This window comes from Peromyscus californicus, unplaced genomic scaffold (assembly GCF_007827085.1).
Source record: "Peromyscus californicus insignis strain IS unplaced genomic scaffold, ASM782708v3 Scaffold_3__1_contigs__length_106647218, whole genome shotgun sequence".
NCBI classification, from domain to species: domain Eukaryota; kingdom Metazoa; phylum Chordata; class Mammalia; order Rodentia; family Cricetidae; genus Peromyscus; species Peromyscus californicus.
In genome coordinates, this window is record NW_026294551.1 from 23,702,176 (window position 1) to 23,723,078 (window position 20,903).

Here is a 20,903-nt window from a genome sequence, read left to right on the forward strand (position 1 = left end):
GGACAAGCAGCTGGGGCAGCCTGCAGAGGCTCCTCCAGACCCCACTGTAAGACTCTTGAGAAAGAGGTGGTCACAGACCCAGGGAGCATGGGTTCCAGCTGGCCTGGCCTGACCCCTGGGCCAGGGTCACCAAGCAGTCACATGTCACATTGAATGAGAAGCCTTCAGCTATGGCTGAGAAATGAAGTCAAAAAACAACTCGGCCAAAAGCGATTGGATTTCTCTCTTTATTAAAAAAAAAAAAAAAAAAACCCAAACTATTGTCCAACTAACCTTCTGTGATGCTGGAAAATTGCATTGATTTCCTGAGCAGTCTGGTCTAATTTCCCCTGGGTGGAGAAAGGCTCCTACTCCCCTCCCTCCAAGTTCCTCTGGCTTGGAAGTTCCGGCTCAAACACCAGGAGGAGGAGGAAGAGGAGGAGGAGGAAGAGGAGGCCACCAAAAGTTCCTCCACCTAGCCCCACCTGCCAGCACCCAAGCCTGCCTTGGCCAGCCCCCTGCTGTGGGCCTGGGCAGCTGTTCTGCACCTTTATCTCCCTCTCTCAGCAACCTGAGTGTGTGGAGCAGCTCACAACGCTTGTTCACATCCAGCTGGGGCACCTCCGTCTCAAGGCCTCCGGGCAAGCAGTTAGATGGAGGCCCAGCTCTGAAGCACTGATGTAGCTGCCAGGCATCTGAGGGAGCCTCTGCAGCGAGAGAAGGCACCAGGCTCCAGATCGCTCGCTCCAGCACCCGCCCTGTATCAGAACCTCTCGGCCAGAGCCAAGGAGGCCAAGGGTGAGGAGACTGACCTTGAAGCCACACCGGGGGACCCGAGGACAGGAGTGGTCATTCCCTGCTTAGCAACCCGCAGCAGAGCTCCGCCTCAGAGTGGGGACAAGGAGTGCTGCTCCCATGAGGTAAAGACTGCTCACCCAAGCCTCAAGAGTGGATGTTCACAGCTGCACCCCCTCCCCGTTACCACTCTCCACCAGCTAACCCTGTCCATTCCAGGCCACCAGAGAAAGGGAAGTACCAACCTCTTTTATCTCCATGCCCCTGCTTCTCTTAGGTGTCCCCTGCCTTTCCTGCTCTCCAGTCGCAGTGATAAGCAACATCTGATTCTGATAGGGAGAACAGGTTCCCAGGTCACAAAAGAACACAGGCGGAGCTGGGAAGCTTAAGGGGAAATTGAGATCCTTCTTGGAGTTCTTAGTCTCATTGATACAAAAAAATACAAAACAAAACAGAAATTTAAGAATGGACTCAAATAGAAGCTCAAGGACAATTTTATTAGTTTCAGAGAAAACTGCCCAGGGCAGGCAAGCTGTAAACCTCAACAGCTGCCCAGAGAATGGAGGAGAGCAGGGAAAAAGCTATGCCATTTAAGCCAGCATGGAGGTCAGCCACCTGGCAGACAAGCAGCCCCGTGGTGAGAAAGGATACTTTAGAGAAAGAGTAAGGAAGTCCAGACTTACAGTAGAAACCCAAAGTGTTGAGGAGAGCAAGCTTAGAAGGGAGATACAATGTAGCAAAGGAGAAAGACCCCAAAAGCAGTCAGCCTTGAGAGAACACGCAGCTGCAGCCCAGAGAGTTACTGCACCAGGGTGGGAAATGCACAGTGTCTCACTAACGGACTAATTATTCCGCCCCTTGTTTGTTTGAGACTCACGGAGTCTCATCGTGAGCTAGTGCTCTGCTGGCCTCAAACTCCTGATCCTTCTATTTCAGCTGCCGTGCCCAGTGTGACTTTATTCCGGTGCTGATGACTTCCTCACTTGTCACTGAATGACATTCTCTGAAGACATTGCTGATTAACCATCTGGTTTGTTCTCTTTTGTCCCGTGCTATCAGGAAGAGATTCATCCTGGTTGGTCTGATTTGATCCCAGGTCGGGGGATGGGTAAATGGCAAATGTCAAGGAGTTATTGCTAGTAAATGCTTTTAGGATCAATTTAAGCCACCGAGGTATAGCAATGACCCATAGGTCAGACATATTTCACTTGTCTGCTGGGTACTGTTCTAGCATCTGAAAAAATGCTTTCTTTGCCAGAAGCCATACTTCGAATGCTACAGACAGTTTGGTTATACGTTTTTGTAACAACGCAACTACCAGCTGATGACAATAGTTAGCTACAAGTCTTTTCAAAAGCACAACCAACGAGGGGCTGGAGAGGTGGCTCAGTGGTTCAGAGCACTGGCTCTTCTTCCAGAGGACCCAGGTTCAATTCCCAGCACCCACAAGGTGGCCAAAAAGAGGTTAAATTCCCAGCATCCATAAGGTGGCTCACAACTGCTTGTAACCCCAGTTCCAGGTCTCTGTAGGTACCAGGTACTCAAGTAGTGCTCAAACATACATGCAGGCAAGATGTCCATACACATAAAATAAATAAGTTTTTTTTAAAAAAAGAGCAAAACTCTTTTGAAAATTAAGTAACTGTGCAGATTTACAATATCTAGTATCAATCCCTAGAAGGCTTACAAAGTTTAAACGGCATCTATTTATACACAGAGTCAGCACCAGCAACAATTAACTTCCTGGCACAGAAAAAGTATACAGAAGCTACTTCTTTTGGGGGGTGGGAGTGTAGGATCTCACTATGTAGTCCTGGTTGTCCTGGAACTCATTATGTAGACCAGGCTGGCCTCAAACTCACAGGGATCCTCTGCCTCCAGAGTCCTGGGATTAAAGGCATGCAGCACCACACCTGGCCAGAAGCCATTTCTAAAGCAAAATTTAGAATCTTTGACTTCGAAGAATAAGTCTATAGCTCTGTCTTGGTTAGGGTTTCTATTGCTGTGATGAAACACCATGACCAAAACAGCTTGGGGAGGAAAGGGTTTATTCAGCTTAGGTTTCCACATCACAGTTTGATAGACCCCAGGCCCAGGGTACTACCTTCTCAAGGGGGCGCCCCAAGAACCCAGACTCTGATCCAGTTGATGCAACAGCAAGAGGTGTTTATTGATGCGGTTGTACAGTCGGGCAAACTCAGCTGCAGAGAGCAAGAGTCGCTCCTATTGCAATCACATGGGTGCTTTTAAAGGAAAAACCCACAAAAGCCCTAAGATTACAGTTTCCATACAACTTCATGGCCTGATCACAGGGTGATCACAGAGTGGGTACAGTCACGTCCGCATGCACATTCTTCCCTAAACCTCAAGGGGGGTATCAGGGCAGGAGTGGAGTTTACACAAAGGTCACAGTGGTCCTTCCTGGAACACTTGCAACTATCCCAGTCACAGTTGAGCACATCTCTTAACAGAGATCTCTTTACATTGTTACATTGTGGCAGGGGTGGTTGAGTAGTGGCTGAGTCAGGTGGCCCTTGGAACTAGTTTTCTTTTTAGTTCCTTATTCTCCTGGGGCTTGGGGGGTGTAAGCCTGAAGGGTTAGGGTCTTTCAAGTTTACCATTAAAGGAAGTCAAGACAGGAACTTGAGCAAGGCAAGAACCTGGAGGCAGGAGCTGATGCAGAGGCCATGGAGGAGTGCTGCTTACTGGCTTGTTCATCATGGCTTGCTCAGACAGCTTTCTTAAAGAACCCAGGACCAGCATCCCAGGAATGGCCCCACCCATAATGGGCTGGGCCCTCCTCCATCAATCACTAATTTTTTTTTTTTTTTTTTTTTTTTTTTTTTTTGGTTTTTCGAGACAGGGTTTCTCTGTGTAGCTTTGCGCCTTTCCTGGAACTCACTTGGTAGCCCAGGCTGGCCTCGAACTCACAGAGATCCGCCTGGCTCTGCCTCCCGAGTGCTGGGATTAAAGGCGTGCGCCACCACCGCCCGGCCTCATCAATCACTAATTTAAAAAATGCCTTACTGGCTTGCCTGCAACTGGATCTCATGGAGGCATTTTCTTAATTGAGGCAGGCTCCCTCCACTCTGATGTCTCTAACTTATTACGTCAGGTTGACATAAAACCAGCCAGTACAGGCACCAACGATCAAACTCTCAAATCCCGTGCAAATTTAGGGAACACTGCCAGTTATCATAAGCAGATTGTGGACACATGTGTCTTACACACACGTTAGCAAAAGGCTTGTTTTGTCAGAGGAAACAGGTGAAAAGCAGCTGATGCCGCTGAAGTGGGAAGAGGAGAAAAATGTCCTTGGAGTAAAATGACAAGTGTGTCTCTGTCCCTTTGTGGTTGCAAACTTGGGGGTCACCGTTAATATTCTGATGCACCCCTTGGAAACCCGCCCCTTGGGGCTGCCCTGCGTCCTGATGTAGAAACCTGATTTAAGGGAAAACCCCTCCCTTCCCTCTCTTCTGCTCTCTTTCTCTCCATTCCCACGAGGCGTGCACCCTCAACCCCCTCCCCGCTTCTTTCTGTCTTTCCCTATCTTTCTATCAAATAAACTCATTTCCAAGTGGGTTGTGAATGACATGCCACCCGCCGCTACATCTGCCCAGCATGTTTTCCCTCACGCGTGGGACACCCTGGTCCGGTCAGCTGGGTGTCTCTCAAGAGCAATATCATAATAGTCACAACTTATACTCTGGCTACCTGTCCTCAATAAGCCAGTTACAAGAGCCAGAAAGAAGTTCAAAGAGATACAGAGAATGCCCCCAAGTCTGCCTTCCAGAGGATTTAACTGAGACTACAGTTTAGGTAGAGGGCCAAAGATAGGCACATGTAAGCAGTCCTGGCTGAGGTGTGGTTCTGCCCGCCAGCAAGCCATCCTTGTCTGGGCTTTGGTCTCATTCTGTAAGGTGGTCTCACAAGTCTTTAGAACTGTGTGAAGTCTCTTTCTGAAAGACAAGCACACACCCCCACCCCTTGCTCCACCCTCAAATGACACCTTTTCCCTCTCCCAGCATAATATTCCTAGAGAATCTCCCATTTCTTTGGGGTCATTGTACCGATCAATAGTCCAATTGAGAGCCACAACCATCTCTTTAGAAGCTCTTCATTTCTGCTGGGCCTGTTACGAAAGGCCTCAGCCGACCCACCTCTCACTAGAGAGTTACCTAGTCTGCCTGATTCCAGTGTCTGACTCTCAAGCTGTCCCCCCAGAAAGTCACCCAAGGTCAGTTCTGGTCTCTAACTCACACTGCACAGCCCCAACTTCTCTCCAGGCCCAGGAGCCAAGGATATCAGTCCAGGGAGGGGTGGGGGGAGACCCAGCATCCATGGTCAAGGCTGGGTGCCAAGGTCCTAATCCTGGCCCTGGATTCCTGTCCCATCTGGGCTTCACCATCCATATAGCCTGGGGTGTCTATAACTGCGTTGAATGGTGGTACAGTGGTTTCCCAACCTCCTGTCCTTGTCATCCTTAGTAAATCTAGAGCCTTCCCCCTTGGCCTGGGTGGTCTTTAGGAAGAGGATTCTGGCCCCAGTTTCAGGATTTAGAGTTGGCAAGGGGACCAAGAGAAGGAGGGGACCGAGCCAGCCATGGAAGCCGCTCATCTCCATTCTTCCCCCAACTCCACCCCAGGGGAACTGCACAGCCGCCTCCGCTGAAAGCAATTTGTCATGCCCTGAATTAAGTGAGTCCAACAAGGGTTTAATTTCCGTTTAATGGCTCTGTTTTTACGTGTAATTAAATACCATTGCATGGTGAAAATATGTTGTTTGCACTTTAGAGACTGTGTAAGGGCCTGGGAAGCCAGTCCCTTGGAGTTTCGCCTCACAGGCTCCTGTCAGCCTGGCTGGGGTTGTCTAGGTGGGGGTGGGGAGATGACCTGTGGACCCGAGGGAAGAAGGCGGGGAGGGGAGTGGTGGTCTTCATGGCGCCTGCCACTCACAAGAGTATGTTTCTAATTATCTGCATATCCCCCACTTCTACCCTCTGACCTCAACCCTCCCCAACCCCCCCCCCCCAGGGCTTCAGACACAGAGTGGGCAGGATCTAATTAGACCCTTGGCTGACTGAGGGGAAATCTGTCCCCCACTGTGGGTGTGCCCAGAGGCTGGTTTCTTTGTCTCCCCCTCTGCCATACTTACAACTGCCCCTTCCCTCTGCCTTCCTGTGAGGACCCAGCCTCGCAGCAGCTGCTGGCCTCCCAACTCCTTCCAGCCACTCCATCTCTGCTCTCCCCGAGATCGGAGGTGACGTTGTCACAAAGACCTGAAACAGTGTGGGAATTTCTTTAGCCAGGGATGTTTTGGGGTCATTTGCCAAACGACCACGTGCCTTCCAGGAAGGGGACCTCTGGAGGTACGCAAGTCCTTGCATACCTGTGGCATTCCTGGAGGCGCTTGGCGGCAGAGGGCCAAAGGGCTGGGATGGTAGGCTTTTCCTGGAAGGAGCCAGGGATTGGCAGAGGCTGCAGTTCAGGACCCTTCGAGATGATAGGACAGAGGCTGACCCACCCTCAGCAGATCAGGGTTTGATCTCCATGAAGAGATGGGAAATGGAAACTGAAGGCCAGGGCACGGGTGAGCTAAGGGAGGACCCCCACTCAGACCCCTGGACCAAGCCAGAGGGAAAAAACATTTTTTGCATATTTGTGTGTGTGTGTGTAAGAGACAGACAGAAGGAGGATGTCATGTGTGAACGTGTAGGCACGCACATGTCGTTGCATGCCTGTGGAGGTCAGGAGAAAACTTGCAGGAGTTGACTCTCTCCTTCCACCACGTGAGTCCCAGGCTTGGTGGCAAATGCCGCTACCCACTGAGCCACCTCGCTAGCCCAGAAGTCACAGTTTCTTGTGGAGGACTTCAGTTCTCAAGGTGCAGTGACCCCACAAGGACATGAAAGTTTGGGCCTCGCCGGGCAGTGGTGGCGCACGCCTTTAATCCCAACACTCGGGAGGCAGAGAGAGGCGGCAGGCAGATCTTTGTGAGTTCAAGGCCAGCCTGGTCTACAGAGCGAGATCCAGGACAGGCTCCAAAAGCTACACAGAGAAACCCTGTCTCAGGGGAAAAAAACAAAAAACAAAAAGGTTGGGCCTTGCCTTCTGAAAGATTTACAACAAGCCCCCACGGTCAGGCGTGTTTGCATATGCCTGGCAGACACTTCCACCTAACCAGGTCCAGGTCAGGATAGCCATTTCCGGGTCAGGGCATCTCGCGTGACCAAGATCCGTGACGCCCCACTAGTCATGTAGGCGCGCAACGTGGCCATGTGATCTACGCGCTTGCGTGTAGTAGTGACGCTGATCTGTCCACGCCCAGCCTTTAAAATCTGGCGCCATGTTCCCGGTTCCTTCTTCTCTACATACGTGTTTCCCACAGGCCTGTTCACTCTCTGTCCCTTTACCTTTAATAAAACTCTTGTTAGCGGATTCTGTCGTGTTTTGTGGCATTTCCTTGCAGGGTAAGCACACAACGCAGCTGAAAAACTAACACCTCCTCTCTCCTAAGTTGCTGGTTCTGGGACTAGAAGGACCATTCAAGGACACGTGGAGGCCAGGTCAGGAGTGTGCAGACACTGTGTTGCTTTTATTTGCTTTGACGCTTGGGACCTGGCCCCAAGACCATGGGACAAACTATCCAGGAAAAGAGGGGGTGTTTGTGCAAAATGTGGAACCCCTCCAAAGCCCACACCTTCTTTTAAAGATTTATTTATTTATTATGTATACAGTGTTCTGCCTGCATGTATGCCTGCAGGAAGAGGGCGCCAGATCTCACTACAGATGGTTGTGAGCCACCATGTGGGCGCTGGGAATTGAACTCAGGACCTCTGGAAGAGCAACCAGTGCTCTTAACCTCTGGGCCATCCCTCCAGCCCATAGCCCACATCTTCTTATCTGGCACTAGACACCCCCCTCAAGCCCTACAATGGAAGTACACTCCATGGATGTCACATTCTCTCTCCCGTCATTCAGATCTCCAGTCTCCTGTTTGACAGATTCATGGAGCCCAGATACCAGTTACACAGGTGTGTGTCTTGTCTGCACTCATCACACAGCTATGTACATATGGACCTGTAAAAGCCATGGGAAGATGGCTATGAAGCCACATGGGAACAAGCTCTGAAGCATAGGCTGGGCCTGAGAGTCTCAAGTCAAGGGTCCCCTCTCTTCCAGGACCGAATGCTGGCGCATGCCCATCCCCCAGTCAAGAACAAGGACACCAGAGCTGTGGAATGTGCTGTGGCTTACCACCACCCTCCCGTCCCTCAAGCGCAGTGTGTCCTCCCCATCCCCATCTAAAGGAATAAGCTAAACCGAGCTGTGAACCCATGCTGTGCAAACCCTAGATAATGTCTCCACTCCACTGAGTACCTATTTAGAAGCCAGCTATGGTCCCATAAGGCTTCCTAGGCCATTATTTCCAAAGCCTCAGGATCCCACCTCCAGTGTGAGTGCCTTGGGAGACCCCCGGGGGAGAGGACATTTGGTTTGCAACAGTCCCCTACCAAGTAGGAAAGGTCTGGAGACCACACAGGGCCCACCTCCCTCCACCCATGATTCATCCCTAGTAAAAAGAAAAGAAGGAAGGAAGGAAGGAAGGAAGGAAGGAAGGAAGGAAGGAAGGAAGGAAGGAAAGAAATCAATAAATCAAACAGTTATCTTTTGGTTTTGTTCTTTTTTTTTGTTGTTTTTTAAAAAAAAGAAAAAAATTGAATGAAAAGACATCACAGCCAACAAGCAGGTCTCTAAGTCTATCCAGGCAAGCCAGAAAATGCCCCGGAGGGTAGAGGAAGTGGGACAGGAGGTGCCAGGGAAGGAAAATAGGGTGAGGGAGGCAGGGTCACAGGCAGTGGGCAGCTGGGGAGAGAGGGTCATCCTGATGACTTCATGACCAGGAACCACAGGGGGTCCAGGGCAGGTCCTCAGCATCCTCATCCTCTCCATCAGGCACACACAGCCACCCTCCATCCTTTCTTCTCTCCTGACTGCTCAAAGAGATGACCCCACCCCCCGGGTCCCTGTCCTTCAGGCCTTCCTCTCCCACAGCAGAGTTCCATCTGCCAGGCAATCAATCAGATAACCCAGTCCCAGACCCAAAGATGGGCCCCGTCCCTCCACCTCTTGCCCCTGGGGAACCTGAGGGATGAGAACAGGGGACCAGGGCAAAGCTTGGCTTGAGAGAAGAGGCCTGTCTCATGAGCCTTAAGCCCTCTTCTACTTCCCACCTTCCCACACTGACTAGGATGAGGACAGGGAGTGTGGTCACAACTTTCTTCCTCTCTGACTCCAAGAATGAGGTTTCTCTTCTCCTACAGGCCTCTGGTTACCTTATAGGAACACCTCGCATGCTACAATCAGAAAATGAGAGTGAGGTCTCCCAGGGTTGAAAACTAAAGCTGGCATGTAGTATGTTGTCAATACATATTTTCGGATGGCTGAATGAATGAATGAATTCAAGATTGATTTGAAAACGCACTGGGGCTTCCTGTCCCTACACTCAGACCTCTTGGGCTATGTAAGCCCATAGTGGGTACTCTAGGCTCAGGCTTACCCCATGGGCCACACTTGCACCCATAAACACACACACACACACACGCACACACACTCACGCAGACACATACACCAAGGGAAACTTTGGGCAGGGCCAGAGGCAGAGAGCCGGGACTCAGACCAAAACTCCATACCAGGTCAACTCTACAGCCCCCAGAGCACAGGGGCCTAGGAGGGGGCACTGAGTCCCCCCACCTGCGGGCAGCCCTCACTCTTGGAAGCTGTCAGCCAGTTGGTGGCAGTCCAGCTCCCCCTTGGGTTCCAAGCCCCCTGGAAGCTTCACCCCTGTCTTCCGATCCACACACCAGCACTTGCCACGCTGTCCATCCAGGGCGGGGTGACACTGTCAAGACAAGGATGTGAGAGGTCAGCTCCCAGGAAGGCCAAAAGAGCCCAGGTAGATCACCCCACCTCCAGTCCAGCCCCCGGATCAGACAGGTGCTCCTCCAACATGATATCTGAAGGCAAGGGCTCTTTTTGAGCACCAGTCCCTAGAGCTCACTGAAGTGGGGAGATTTGTCCAAGGGAAGTTCTAGAACCTTCTGGTCAGGGACCTAAGAAGGTCCTCAGACTTCAAGGCACAGATGGACTGTAAAGGCTGGGTGCATTGAAGATGCTTCAGGTGTGTCGTGAATGGGACTGGAAGCGTGGGGTTAGAGCTGGGAGCAGGATCCAAGTCAGGGTGAAGGTAGCAGCATCAGGACCACAGCTGAAGTTGGGTTAGGGGTTATGGTTAAAGTGACGAAACTGGATAATCCTGCACTTTCTCCTTGTTTTTCCACAAACCCCAAAACTACTCTAAAAAATGGTCAGGTGTTTTTGTTTGGTTTGTTTAATTAAGGGGTGGGGGCTATTAAGAACTGAGACATGGAATTTGTGTTGGGACGAAGGCTGAAGATAGGCCAGGCACTGGTTCTGAGGAACCTTCTCTGGCCCGTCACTTGGGACACACAACCTCGCCACACCCTCACCTTGCCACACTGGGATGTACAGACCCAGGACAGTAGTGTTATCCTCCTAGTGAGGCCTCTGCTGCTTGAGTAGCAGCCCACGCTGGGGACATTTCCATAGTGGGAGGCCGACAAGTGTGCCTACATTCACATGACCTAGGGGAGAACCAGGCCAAGGCTCCCCAGACCACATTCAGCATAAGACACTCTTGTCCCTTGCCCAGATATACCACCCTCCTGATGGGCTCAGATCAGATGGAGCAAGCTGCCCCTGCTGTTCATGCCAGCGACGCCAGGCATTCTGAAGGAGTGAGTGAACGTGATGCCACAGCCTGCTTCCTTCTCTCCTGACCCCTCTCCTCTGCTTCCACCAGACCGGGCTCTACCTCCATCTTTACTGCCCCCGGGAATCTGAGCTCAGCTGCGGAACTGTGAGCTCTCTCCTCCTTGACTTCTCGTAACTTGGGCTCCATCCCTAAACCCAGATGAAGCTTTAGACATTCAGAGACAAGGAGCACTACATTGAGGAAAGGAGGAGGGGGAGTCCAGCACCTCGCAGCAGGAAGGGAGACCCACCTGTTTGGGGTGGAAGTTGCCATTGCGGTCACAGTTGGGAATGGGGATGATGAAGAGGTCTTCATGGGTACGGCTCTGAGAGGCGGCCAGCCGCTCCAGGGCCCGGTGCAGCTCACTCTGGCAGGAACCCTGGGGCTGGGGAATGAGGAACAAAAGTGCTCAGCAGAAGAGAGAGGCAGGAAGACCAAACTGGGGCTCTGAGCTTAAAGGGGGCTAAAGGCCCTGTACGAAGAGTCAAAGCCTGGGTACTAGGCAGGGGCACAAGAATCGGAAGCAGAGACTCTGGCTCAGCTAACAATGGTGGTCACTAAAGCAGGTGGTGGGGGGGCACACATCTGCAATCCCAGCACTCTGGAAGCAGAGGCAGAAGGATTATTGCAAGTTCAAGGCTAGCCTGGTTCACATAGGAAGTTCTAGGCCAGCCTGGGCTACAAAGTGAGATCCTGTCTCTCAAGAGAGAGAGAGAGAGAGAGAGAGAGAGAGAGAGAGAGAGAGAGAGAGAGAGAGAGAGAGACTTTAAAGGGGGCAGTGGGAAGGGAAGAGGCCTTGGGAACTCACAGGCCTAAGCAAAAGGAACAGACAAGGTGACATTCAGGCTTGAGTCCACTGGAACAATTAGCCAGACCCTAGAGTAGGATCCCAAATCCTCTTGCTATGGCCAGCTTATTAAACCCTTTTGTTTCTAAGACTTGGCAGAGAATCCGAGAAAAAGGACCAAAAGCTAGGCGGTGGTGGCACACGCCTTTAATCCCAGCACTTGGGAGACAGAGGCAGGCGGATTTTTGTGAGTTCAAGGCTAGTCTGATCTATATAGTGAGTACCAGGACAGCCAGAGCTACACAGAGAAAACTTGTCTCAAAAAAAAACAGGAAGAAAAAAGAAAGAAAGAAAGAAAGAAAGAAAGAAAGAAAGAAAGAAAGGAAAAAGAAACACTAGGGAGCTTGGACCCTGCTTTTGCCAGTCAACTCAGCTCCGTCATATTTATGTGCAGAGCGGAAAAGGAATCACAGAGAGAGATGGGGATCCTCCCTGGGCTCTCATGAGGTACATCTTGCACACCCAGGAGGCTTCTGTGTTTGCTAGGTGAACATATGCCAGATCTAGTCATGGAATTTCTCTAGGCCCACACATCTGTGGGTCAGAGGTGCTCACCACAGGACGGGGTTCCTCCCGGGGTGTGCCCACGACCTTCATCTTGCTCCGATCTCGCATTTTGGCCATATGCTTCTGCAGGCACCTATGATCGTGGGCACTGCAGGGGTTGAAGCTGTTGTTGGGATGGTCGCTCTCATCCTTGTCTGTAGGGAGAAAGGCAGAGGTCAGCATCAGAAAAGAACAGAGGTTTCCACTCCTCCAACTCCCCACCTGCTTCCTCCCCCATCGGGAGTCTCCATGGAGCCTGAAACAGGAGCAGCCCCCACCTCCACCCCACTTCTCTGGATGTCTTTGGAAGAATATTCCTCTTGAAGACCTTGACTTGTTCCTCACCCCACCCAGTTCAGGATTCAGAAAAGTCACCAGCTGCAGCCGCCCAGATGGCAGGGGGGATCCCTTGGGCCCTGCAGGGAGGTCTGAGGCAGGCAGTGGGAGCGGGGAACTACTGGATCTTCTACCCCCTCTGTTCAGCTCCTCCCACCATCCCCCTCTCCATCTGCTCACTCTTCCTGTCTCCTTCCCTGCTCTTTCAGCATCTGGCTGAGCCTGCCAGGGATCCCTAGGGCCAAAATCATATTTTCCATGAGCGAGGAGTCTGGCCCTAAAAATTCTCGCACTGTCTGGGTCTGTTAGTGTGTGTGCCTGCGTGAGAGAGAGACAGAGACAGAGAGAGGAGAGAGACAGACACACACACACACTGAGAGAGAGAGAGAGAGAGAGAGAGAGAGACAGAGAGAGGAGAGAGACAGACACACACACATTGAGAGAGAGAGAGAGAGAGAGAGAGAGAGAGAGAAACCATGTGACCCCCCCCCCCCAGAACAAAGAAAACAGGCAGCACATACATTTCTCCAGTCTACCTCACATCTTTAAACATGAGGCCCCATTCAATGACCAAACGAGTTACCAAGAAACAGGCAAAGTGCTATCTGGAGATGCGAATCATGAAACTGGACCCTGTCTCCAAGGCCCCTCCTGAAGGCTCGATGGGAGCTGCGCCATCCAGAAGGCTCGGCATCGTGACCATGCCGCCGCTCCCTCCTGGCAGCCAGGGCCAGAATGCAAGGCTGAGAGGGAAGGAGGTTGGAAAGACTTCTCAGCACATCACAGCCACCTCTGAAATGCTCAGACTTGGCAGCTCACTGCAGGCCCAAGTGCAGAGCTCCTGCCAGCATTCCAGATGTTGGCAGGCCGACAGGAGGTTACATCTGGTTTGCGTCAGGACTTTTTTTTTTTTTTTTTTTTTCTGAGGAGTTAGCAGGTTCCTCCATACATGGCAACAGTCCCAGAGCTGCCTCTGGGTCAAATGGTGTTTTTCTGCCTAGCCAAAGCTGGGGGGGGTTGGTTTTTATTTTATTCTTCTGGTTTGGGGATAAGGGAAGGGAAGCATGCTGATGAAGGGACACCAGGCAAGGAGGGATCTATACCATAAAAAAACAAACAAACAAACAAACAAACAAAAAAAACCTGTTAAGATTCCATACCCAAATAAAACTGACTCACCAGGGATAGGAGATTTTGTCCTGAGTGAAGTACTGGTGTAGAATTAAAGAATGGAAATGGACGATGCAGATAGACACAACCATCCTTATGTGTAGGTGACAAAAGGATTGTCCCAAGGGGGCCCCAGACCTACATCAAGCTTGAGAGAGTCAGTTAAAGAGGATGGAGGGTAGTCCGGGGATTCACGTGATAACTCCAGTCTGTTTATTCTCTCTGATTCGCTGTCTTTTCACAATCAGAATGGCTTTGCACAGAGTCTCTGGTTCTTCTTGGTAAACATGAAATGTTTTTAGGCTCAGAGTTCAAGGAGTAAGGAAGAATTTGAGGTGGGGGCGGGGTAAGGAGATAGGCAAGTATTCTATCCCTAAACTACAATCCCAGCCCTACAATCTCTTTCTTCTTTTTCTTTTGTTTGGAGACAGGGTCTCATGTAGCCCAGTCAGGCCTCAAACTCGCTATATAGCTGAGGCTGGCCTTGAATCCCCTTCCTCCTATCCATTGCCCAAGTATTGGATTATAGGCAGGTGCCACTATAATCTGGCCCCTAGCCTTCATATTTTTTTTTCAGTTTTGTTTAGGAGCTTTTAAAGAAAGGAGTTGCCTCAGGTGATAGAGAGCACGCCCACCCTACAGTCCCAGAGTTTTGATATGATGAGCCTTCAAGAGTCCAGAAAAAGGTGACCCAGAGACTTGACCACAATTCTGCTTCCCAATGTGGCATTTCTGTGAGTAGAAGCCAACCATGAGGAGTCCTTGGGGGCTTATCCGTGGGCATTTGAGATGTTCTCCATTAAGGAGAACAATTGAGTAGCTTGTTGAAACCTAGAGCTACATGGGGCTAGAGTGAGCCTAGAAGCATGGCTTACACTGACATCAGAATTAAAGCATCCCATGGGCACAGCTGAGTCAGAAGCCTGCCATGGGCACAGCTGAGTCAGCAGCCTGCATGGGCCCCGAGCATGGGTGTCTCCATGGCCTAGCCCAGTGACCCCTGGTTCGAATCTACGTTTAGAGTAAAGCCCACCATTTTAGGAGAGTAGCTTCTAATCCGTCTTGGGGCATAACACAGATTAAGTCCACATCCACCCACCAACACAGAACCGCAAATGTTTACGGACAATCACAAGTTCAGACACATGCTCGTCCAGGTGTGCACATCTACACCCACTCACGTACTCTGACCTTACCTTAGTCAAAAACATAGACCAAGCCAGGACTCACTAATATCCCAGTCTCTCTGGTCATGGTTTGTTGACTCTTCCTTTAATCTGTAACTTTTCCTTGTCCATCCATGCTTACCTGGAGAGTCCATCTCTAGGGACCTCTCAAAAACATTAACTTCCTGACACTGTTCCAGCTTCTAATGCCCTCTACCAAGGTCCCGATGCTCCTGAGCAGGAAATGGAAGCAGACCCCTCCTCCTGTTAGGTCTCCAAGAAGCTTGTCTAGGAAGGGGAGCTGCCGACGGGGAGCAGGTCTTCTCCTCTAGCTCCTGTGTGGAGCTGGGCAGACTGCCATCCAGCCATGGTAAAGGCTTGCTCTTCGCTCCACAGCGGAGCAGGGCAAGGAGCGAGCCCCCAGGGAGAAGCTATGCACAGCTCCGGCTCCGGTAGAGGCAGAAGTTCCTGCTCCCTAATTTCACCCCCATGATTTCTCTTCAGGACCAGCCCCTGACCCCTCCAAGACGCCCAAGCTAAGAATTGAGTGGGTCCTGCCACCCAGACTCAGACGTTTCAGCCATGTTCTGGAGAGTCACCCACCTGCCCACCAAAAATACCTTTCTCTTCCTTCATCCCCTAGACCTTGACTGAAGAACCCAAGACCACCCATGACAGACACCAGGTTGTTTCTTTGAGACTTTGATCAAGGGGTGCCCTTTACTGTTGATCCCTGCTGCTGGCCTCTAGTGAGACAAGAGACCCCGCAAAAACAAGCAACCCCTCTCCACTCCTGGGACTCTCCCTTACCCTGTGCTCTGCAAAGCCCCTTGGCTTCCTCATCTGCACCTCACCATCACTCCAACCTAGTGACCTTACACTCTGTGCCAAACACCTCAAAACGATGAGGCTTTTGACCAAGGAGGAAACTGAAGTGGAGAAGAGGAAGGGAGACTTGTCTTTGGCCACTTTGAGCATCAATAATTTGGGCTTTATTGGTATTAAAGAAAAACTCTAGGCAGCCATGTTCTTCCTCCCCTCTCCCCTAAAGCACGGAATGTCGGGGAAGGCCCAGTTTCCATGGCATGACTACATTCCCAGCACTGAAGCAGGGACAATATTTGCTGTGTTGACTAAAAATTAACCCAGCCTGCCTGTTCCCTAACCCTGTCCCGGAGGGACCTAATGCCTGGTTTAGGAACTCCCTGTCCCAAGCTTGACCTCCCCATCGAACATTCTCTTGGATTTCAAGAGTCGAGGATGTGAAATTGTAGACTTATGACGCATGCTCCGGTCCCCACCTCTGGTGGCCTTGGTAGTGCTGATCCCCAACCTGTCAGAAAGGAGAGCAAGGCAGACTGGAAATGGAAGGGACAACCTGCCCCGAGGAAAAAAATAAGATGGAGAGCTCGTGCCAAAGGACCACTTACTTAGATGATCATCTGGAGCTCAGTCCCAAGAGCAAAGAGCGGAGGAATAGACTGACACCTTTGAGCAAATGAGTTCCAGGTCCCAAACCGGGAGAATGAGAAGGGACAATGGCCTATTGACAGTGTAAGGAATGAGACAGGGGCTGAGCCTTGCTCAGTATTTCACCAGAGACCCTGCAAGGCTCTGTGGGTACTCCTCCCATGATGCAAAGGTGTCAGGTCATGACAGGGAAGTACTGAGATGACTAGAAAGCATTAACCATAGCTTGCCAACTGAGTGTCTAATGTCAGCCAGGTGGTGGTGGTGCACACCTTTCATTCTGACACTGAGGGGGTAGGGGCAGGCGGATATCTGTGAGTTTGAGGCCAGCCTAGTCAACAGAGAGAGTTCGAGGACAGCCAGGGCTACACAGAAAAACCTTGTATTGGAAAAAAAAATTGTCTGTCTCCAGGGTCCTTCTGGTTTCTGTTTTTACCTCTTCAGACAGCTGTATCCATAGTGTGGGCAGAAAACAAGTCGACGAGGTGAGAGAATTAGTGACTTGAGCTCTGAATTCCAGAACAGACCTAAAGGCACCCCATTCCTAGACTTCTCTAGAAGCTGACTTGCCTCACATCTACAGAACAATGAGAAACTGTGCCGGGTCTTCCTAACCCCCTGGGGGATTGGTTTTTCCTCCACGATGTAGGGATGTTTCTGTTCAACCGGAAGAGAAGACTCTTGTAGCTCTCTTCTGGCTGGTGCTCAAGTTGAGGAGAGAGGAGACGACCAGCCATCTTTACCTGCTGCTAGATGCTCACTAGCTGGCAGAGAGCAAAGTGGGCATCATCCTAAATGCAGCCCTCCCTCCTGGTCTCACTGCCCCAAGATCAAGGACTCACTCTCCCAGGACCCTCCTCCCCCTCCAGCAACGCTGGGTGCCAGTCTGGCACTTCTCCCAGAATATTTCTGCTGACCCATCTCTCCTTGCCCAGGGGCAGGAAGGGCAGAGAGGCAGCCCTGGGGTCCACCTCCTTCCTGTTTTCCCTGCATCCTGCTTTCCTCGGACTCATAAACTGCTGAGGATTGAGGAAGTGGATCGTCTGGGACCCAGAGCAGGAAGCTCGGGGTGAAGTCCCAGCATCCGGACTGCAACAATGGAAGAATCAAGCCCCAGGAAAAGAGAGGAGCACACACAGGGCTCAGAGAGAGCCAGGCTGTTGAGAAGGGGGGATACAGACAGACAGAACGTCCAAAGGGTAGCAGATATGTAGGAAGAGTCACCAACAGAGCCATCAAAAGAGCAACAGAGTCTGAGACAAAAGTCTGAGAGGTCATCAGAAAAACAGACTAAGGCAGAGCAAGGGAAGGAAACCAATGAGGCTCAGGAGACCGAGAAAAAGAGAACTCGGGACTGTTTGGTGCAGCTGGAAGTTGAGAGACAGACACTGCAGGAAATCACGAAGGGACAAGAGAGAGATTCTCAGAAGAAACTGAGAAAGGTCCACTGAGAAATGGAGAAAGAGAAAAGTAACTACCAGACCAGAGCAAGGGACATTTTGAAAATCTGTCTACTTGTCTCTCTGTTCCTCCTCTCCTCTCAGTCCCCAACAATGAAGGTTTCTGCAGCTCTGGGCTGTCAGCCAGCGCTTCCCTCCAGACCCCTCAGATGGCACCTGCCAGAGGAAGGAGCGAGAAACCTGGATGTGCCAGCCTGGCAGAAAGAACGCTGCCTTCCACTACGTTGAGGGCCTTCGGGGAGATACAAATCTCCTTCTTTACTATTGAAGTCCTTCTGATTTTATGTTCTACTTCACCACAGGGTGATGACTGAAAAATCACTGGTTCCTCACACCTTTGGGTTTCACCTGAAACTGGGTGTGGATCGGACCCTGGATCAGGAACAGAAAGGGACCATCCCAACACCCCCCACCCCCACCCCCCACACCATCGCAGTTTTCTGGCTCTGGATGACAAATATAACTGAATCAGATCATTTAACTTACCATAATCGCCTCAGGAACCAGGCTTACCACTGAGGCCGAGGCCTCTCTTCCCAAAGAAGTACCTGGGAGGTTTGAGATGAAGGGATGGGACCAGGTTCCCCTTGACCAGTGACAACTGGCCCTGGGATTCAGTGCCAGTTTTCTTGGCTGTGCCTGTCAGCTCTGCCACGTACCTCCCTTCTCCTCAACTCACTGGGAGCTTTTTACGGGCCTTCCAGACCAACCAGGATGGGAGCCAAGTTGCAGGGAGGAGGGCTCTTGGGAAAGGTGGTAAAGAAATGGTAGGTATGCCTTACCAGATGACTGCAGGCTTTCCTGGATGGCCTCGATCTGGGACAGCTCCGTGCACACTCCCTGCCCATGCATCAGTGTGCGCAGGGGCTTCTCCACTCCCCGGGGCGGGTAGCAGCGCATGCCTGAGCCACAGCGTGGGGTGTACACCCCGCAGGGCATCCCCAAGCCCAGGGCACAAGTGGCGCAACAACCGCAGCCGGGCTCCCGCACCAGCTCCTCGCAACCCACAGGGGGGCGGCAGCGCGCCAGCTTCTCCTCGGAGCAGGGGGGGCAGTGGATGGCTTCGTCGCCCAAGCTCGGCCAAGGCCCTGCGGCCAGCAGCAGGACGGCCACGAGGCCGAAGGGCAGCATGGTGAGGACGAAGATGGAGCACGGAAAGGGAGCGAGGGCTCGCGAGCTGGCTGCAAGGGACCCGGAGGCAGCGCCCAGTGCGCTTAGAGGACCAGACCGGAGGGCGCGGGGACACAGGGCGGCCCCGGCAGGCAGGCAGGGAACCGAGCTGGGGAAGTTAGCAAGCACGCCGGAGCGGAGCGAGCCTAGCCACCGAGGCGCTGCGCTGCATCCTCGGCCCGGCCCAGCAGGCGGCGGGGGCAGGGGGCTGAGCAGCTGCCCGGGACCGGCTCCCGGGACTTTATACCGGCCCCCTGGCCACACCCCCAGCGCCGTCCCTGAGGTGGGAGAGCAGGGGCGGGCGAGGGGGAACTGGAGCGGGAGAGGAGGCCGTTAGGGGGAGGGGGCGCTGGCCTGAGTCGCAGCCACCGCTAGAATATCTGAAAGTCCTTTGCTCCGCAGAAAACAAAAAACGAAAAAAACAAAACAAAACAAAACGGCGCCGTTTGGAAGCGATGGCCGGCGTGCAGAGCGCCTCTGAGCCTCTGAACCAGAGCCCTCGGAGGATGGGTGCGGGAGGCAGGGCGAGGGGAGGCGAAGGAGATGCTGCTTGGTCCCGTTCCCCCCACCCCCACCCCGACCTCGAAGGATTCCTTCCCAGACACCTAGGCGACCCTCGCGTTCAGTCCCCTTCCTTGGCCGGAGGTGGCCACCCCACCCTACTCCCCGGTACGTCCAGTCTCAAGCTCTGGAGACCGCCCTGAGTGAGGTGGGGCAAGGCGGTCAAGCACTCTACAAGGGGTTCAGGAGGGCCCCAGGTTTGGGGCGATTCCTGATCGGCAGTCTTCTCGCTGCACCCTGCTTCCCTAATTCCAGGACAAGGTGCCAAGCCTCTTCCTCCTTAGATGTTTCCCCCTCTACTGCCTCGCTTAGATTCTGGAAGGAGACTGGCCTGGGAGACTGACGTTGGCCGTGTACAAGATGTGCGTTGAACAACCCCAGAGGGCACCACTCTTTGTGTATTTATATTGTTATTGTGACCGTTTCCCAGTAGGTGGCAGTCAAAGATTTCCAGAATGGGAAGCCTCTTCTTCATTTTCCCGACGCCACTTCGCCCCTGGGCGACACCCTATTGATAAGCCTATCTATCCCCTACGGCTCGCAGCAATCCTGTTGGAAGTGGGAATAGGTTTAGAGACCCACCTCCTACCTTCCTTCTCGTTTCTCCTTACGCCTCTCCATCCTCCCCAACCAAGGAGTTAATTTCTATCCGGGCATATTCGGAGGCTCAGTGGATTTGGGGGGTAGATGGGGTCGGGAGGGTCTGGCCTAAACTTCTAAGGAGAAATCAAGCTAAGGTGCAGCTCCTAGATCTCTTCCTGCTCTTTGTCCCCGGGCAGGGGTCTTTCAGCCGGGGGATTAAGCCACCTCCCACTTTCAGCAAAAGCAGAGTGTTGGCGCGGTTGGAGGAAGAAAGGCGCCAAGAGCCCGGACCTGAAGGCCAGACCAAAAAGTTGCGAACTGACGGCACCTACTGGCAACCCTTAAGACTGCAGGAGGGCTGACGTGTTCGGGCCGGACACAAGGACTCTCAGTCACATCTCAAGGATAAAGTTGGCTCCCCCCTGTCCCATCTGCCTTGGAGAAAGGTAAACAGAACAGGTTCTTCAAGCTCCTGAGGAAGCCAGCGTTTTTCTGATTCAAAAGCCAGTCCCTGCCTCCCGCCCCCCTCTCCCCGTTCTCTTCCTTAAATCCAGTCGGCCTCCTACTTAATGGATGAACTTGAAGTTCATCTCTAGCTAAAAGGAAGGTTGATTATGACTCCCTATTCCACCCACCTCTTGGAACTCCTGTGGGAATAAATGGACCCATAAGGACAATTTTGAAGCCCAGTGCCTGCCAGACAGCAAACCCAGGATGAGTAGAAACGCTGGGATGAAGTATGAGTGCTGGTGAAGGTGGCCGTTCTGTACAGACTTCTAAATGAGACAGATGCCCCCACTTCTCAACCGCGGCACCTCCTCTGGCCCCAACCCATCCTCTGGTGTCCTTCCCATCACTGCCTAGATTCATTCCCAGGGAGCCAGAGAGCAAGAACTGCTCTCCACATGTGGTACGTTCACTAAGCACCTGTTGTCTTGAGAATAAAGAGATGACCAAAACCACTCTGCTTCAAGGAGCGAGATCAGT

General features: G+C 52.2%; 1 protein-coding gene across 1 annotated transcript; it reads right to left on the reverse strand.

Moving 5' to 3' along the window:
• Window positions 1–8,437: 8,437 nt before the first annotated feature.
• On the reverse strand, window positions 8,438–19,340 carry Igfbp4 (insulin like growth factor binding protein 4). The gene is made up of 4 exons (XM_052757702.1): window positions 18,386–19,340; window positions 12,011–12,156; window positions 10,859–10,993; window positions 8,438–9,675 (listed from the first exon to the last, which is right to left on the reverse strand). The coding sequence occupies exons 1-4, from the start codon at window positions 18,732–18,734 to the stop codon at window positions 9,541–9,543; spliced, it is 765 nt and encodes a 254-aa protein (XP_052613662.1). The 5' UTR covers window positions 18,735–19,340; the 3' UTR covers window positions 8,438–9,540.
• Between the last annotated feature and the right edge of the window lie 1,563 nt (window positions 19,341–20,903).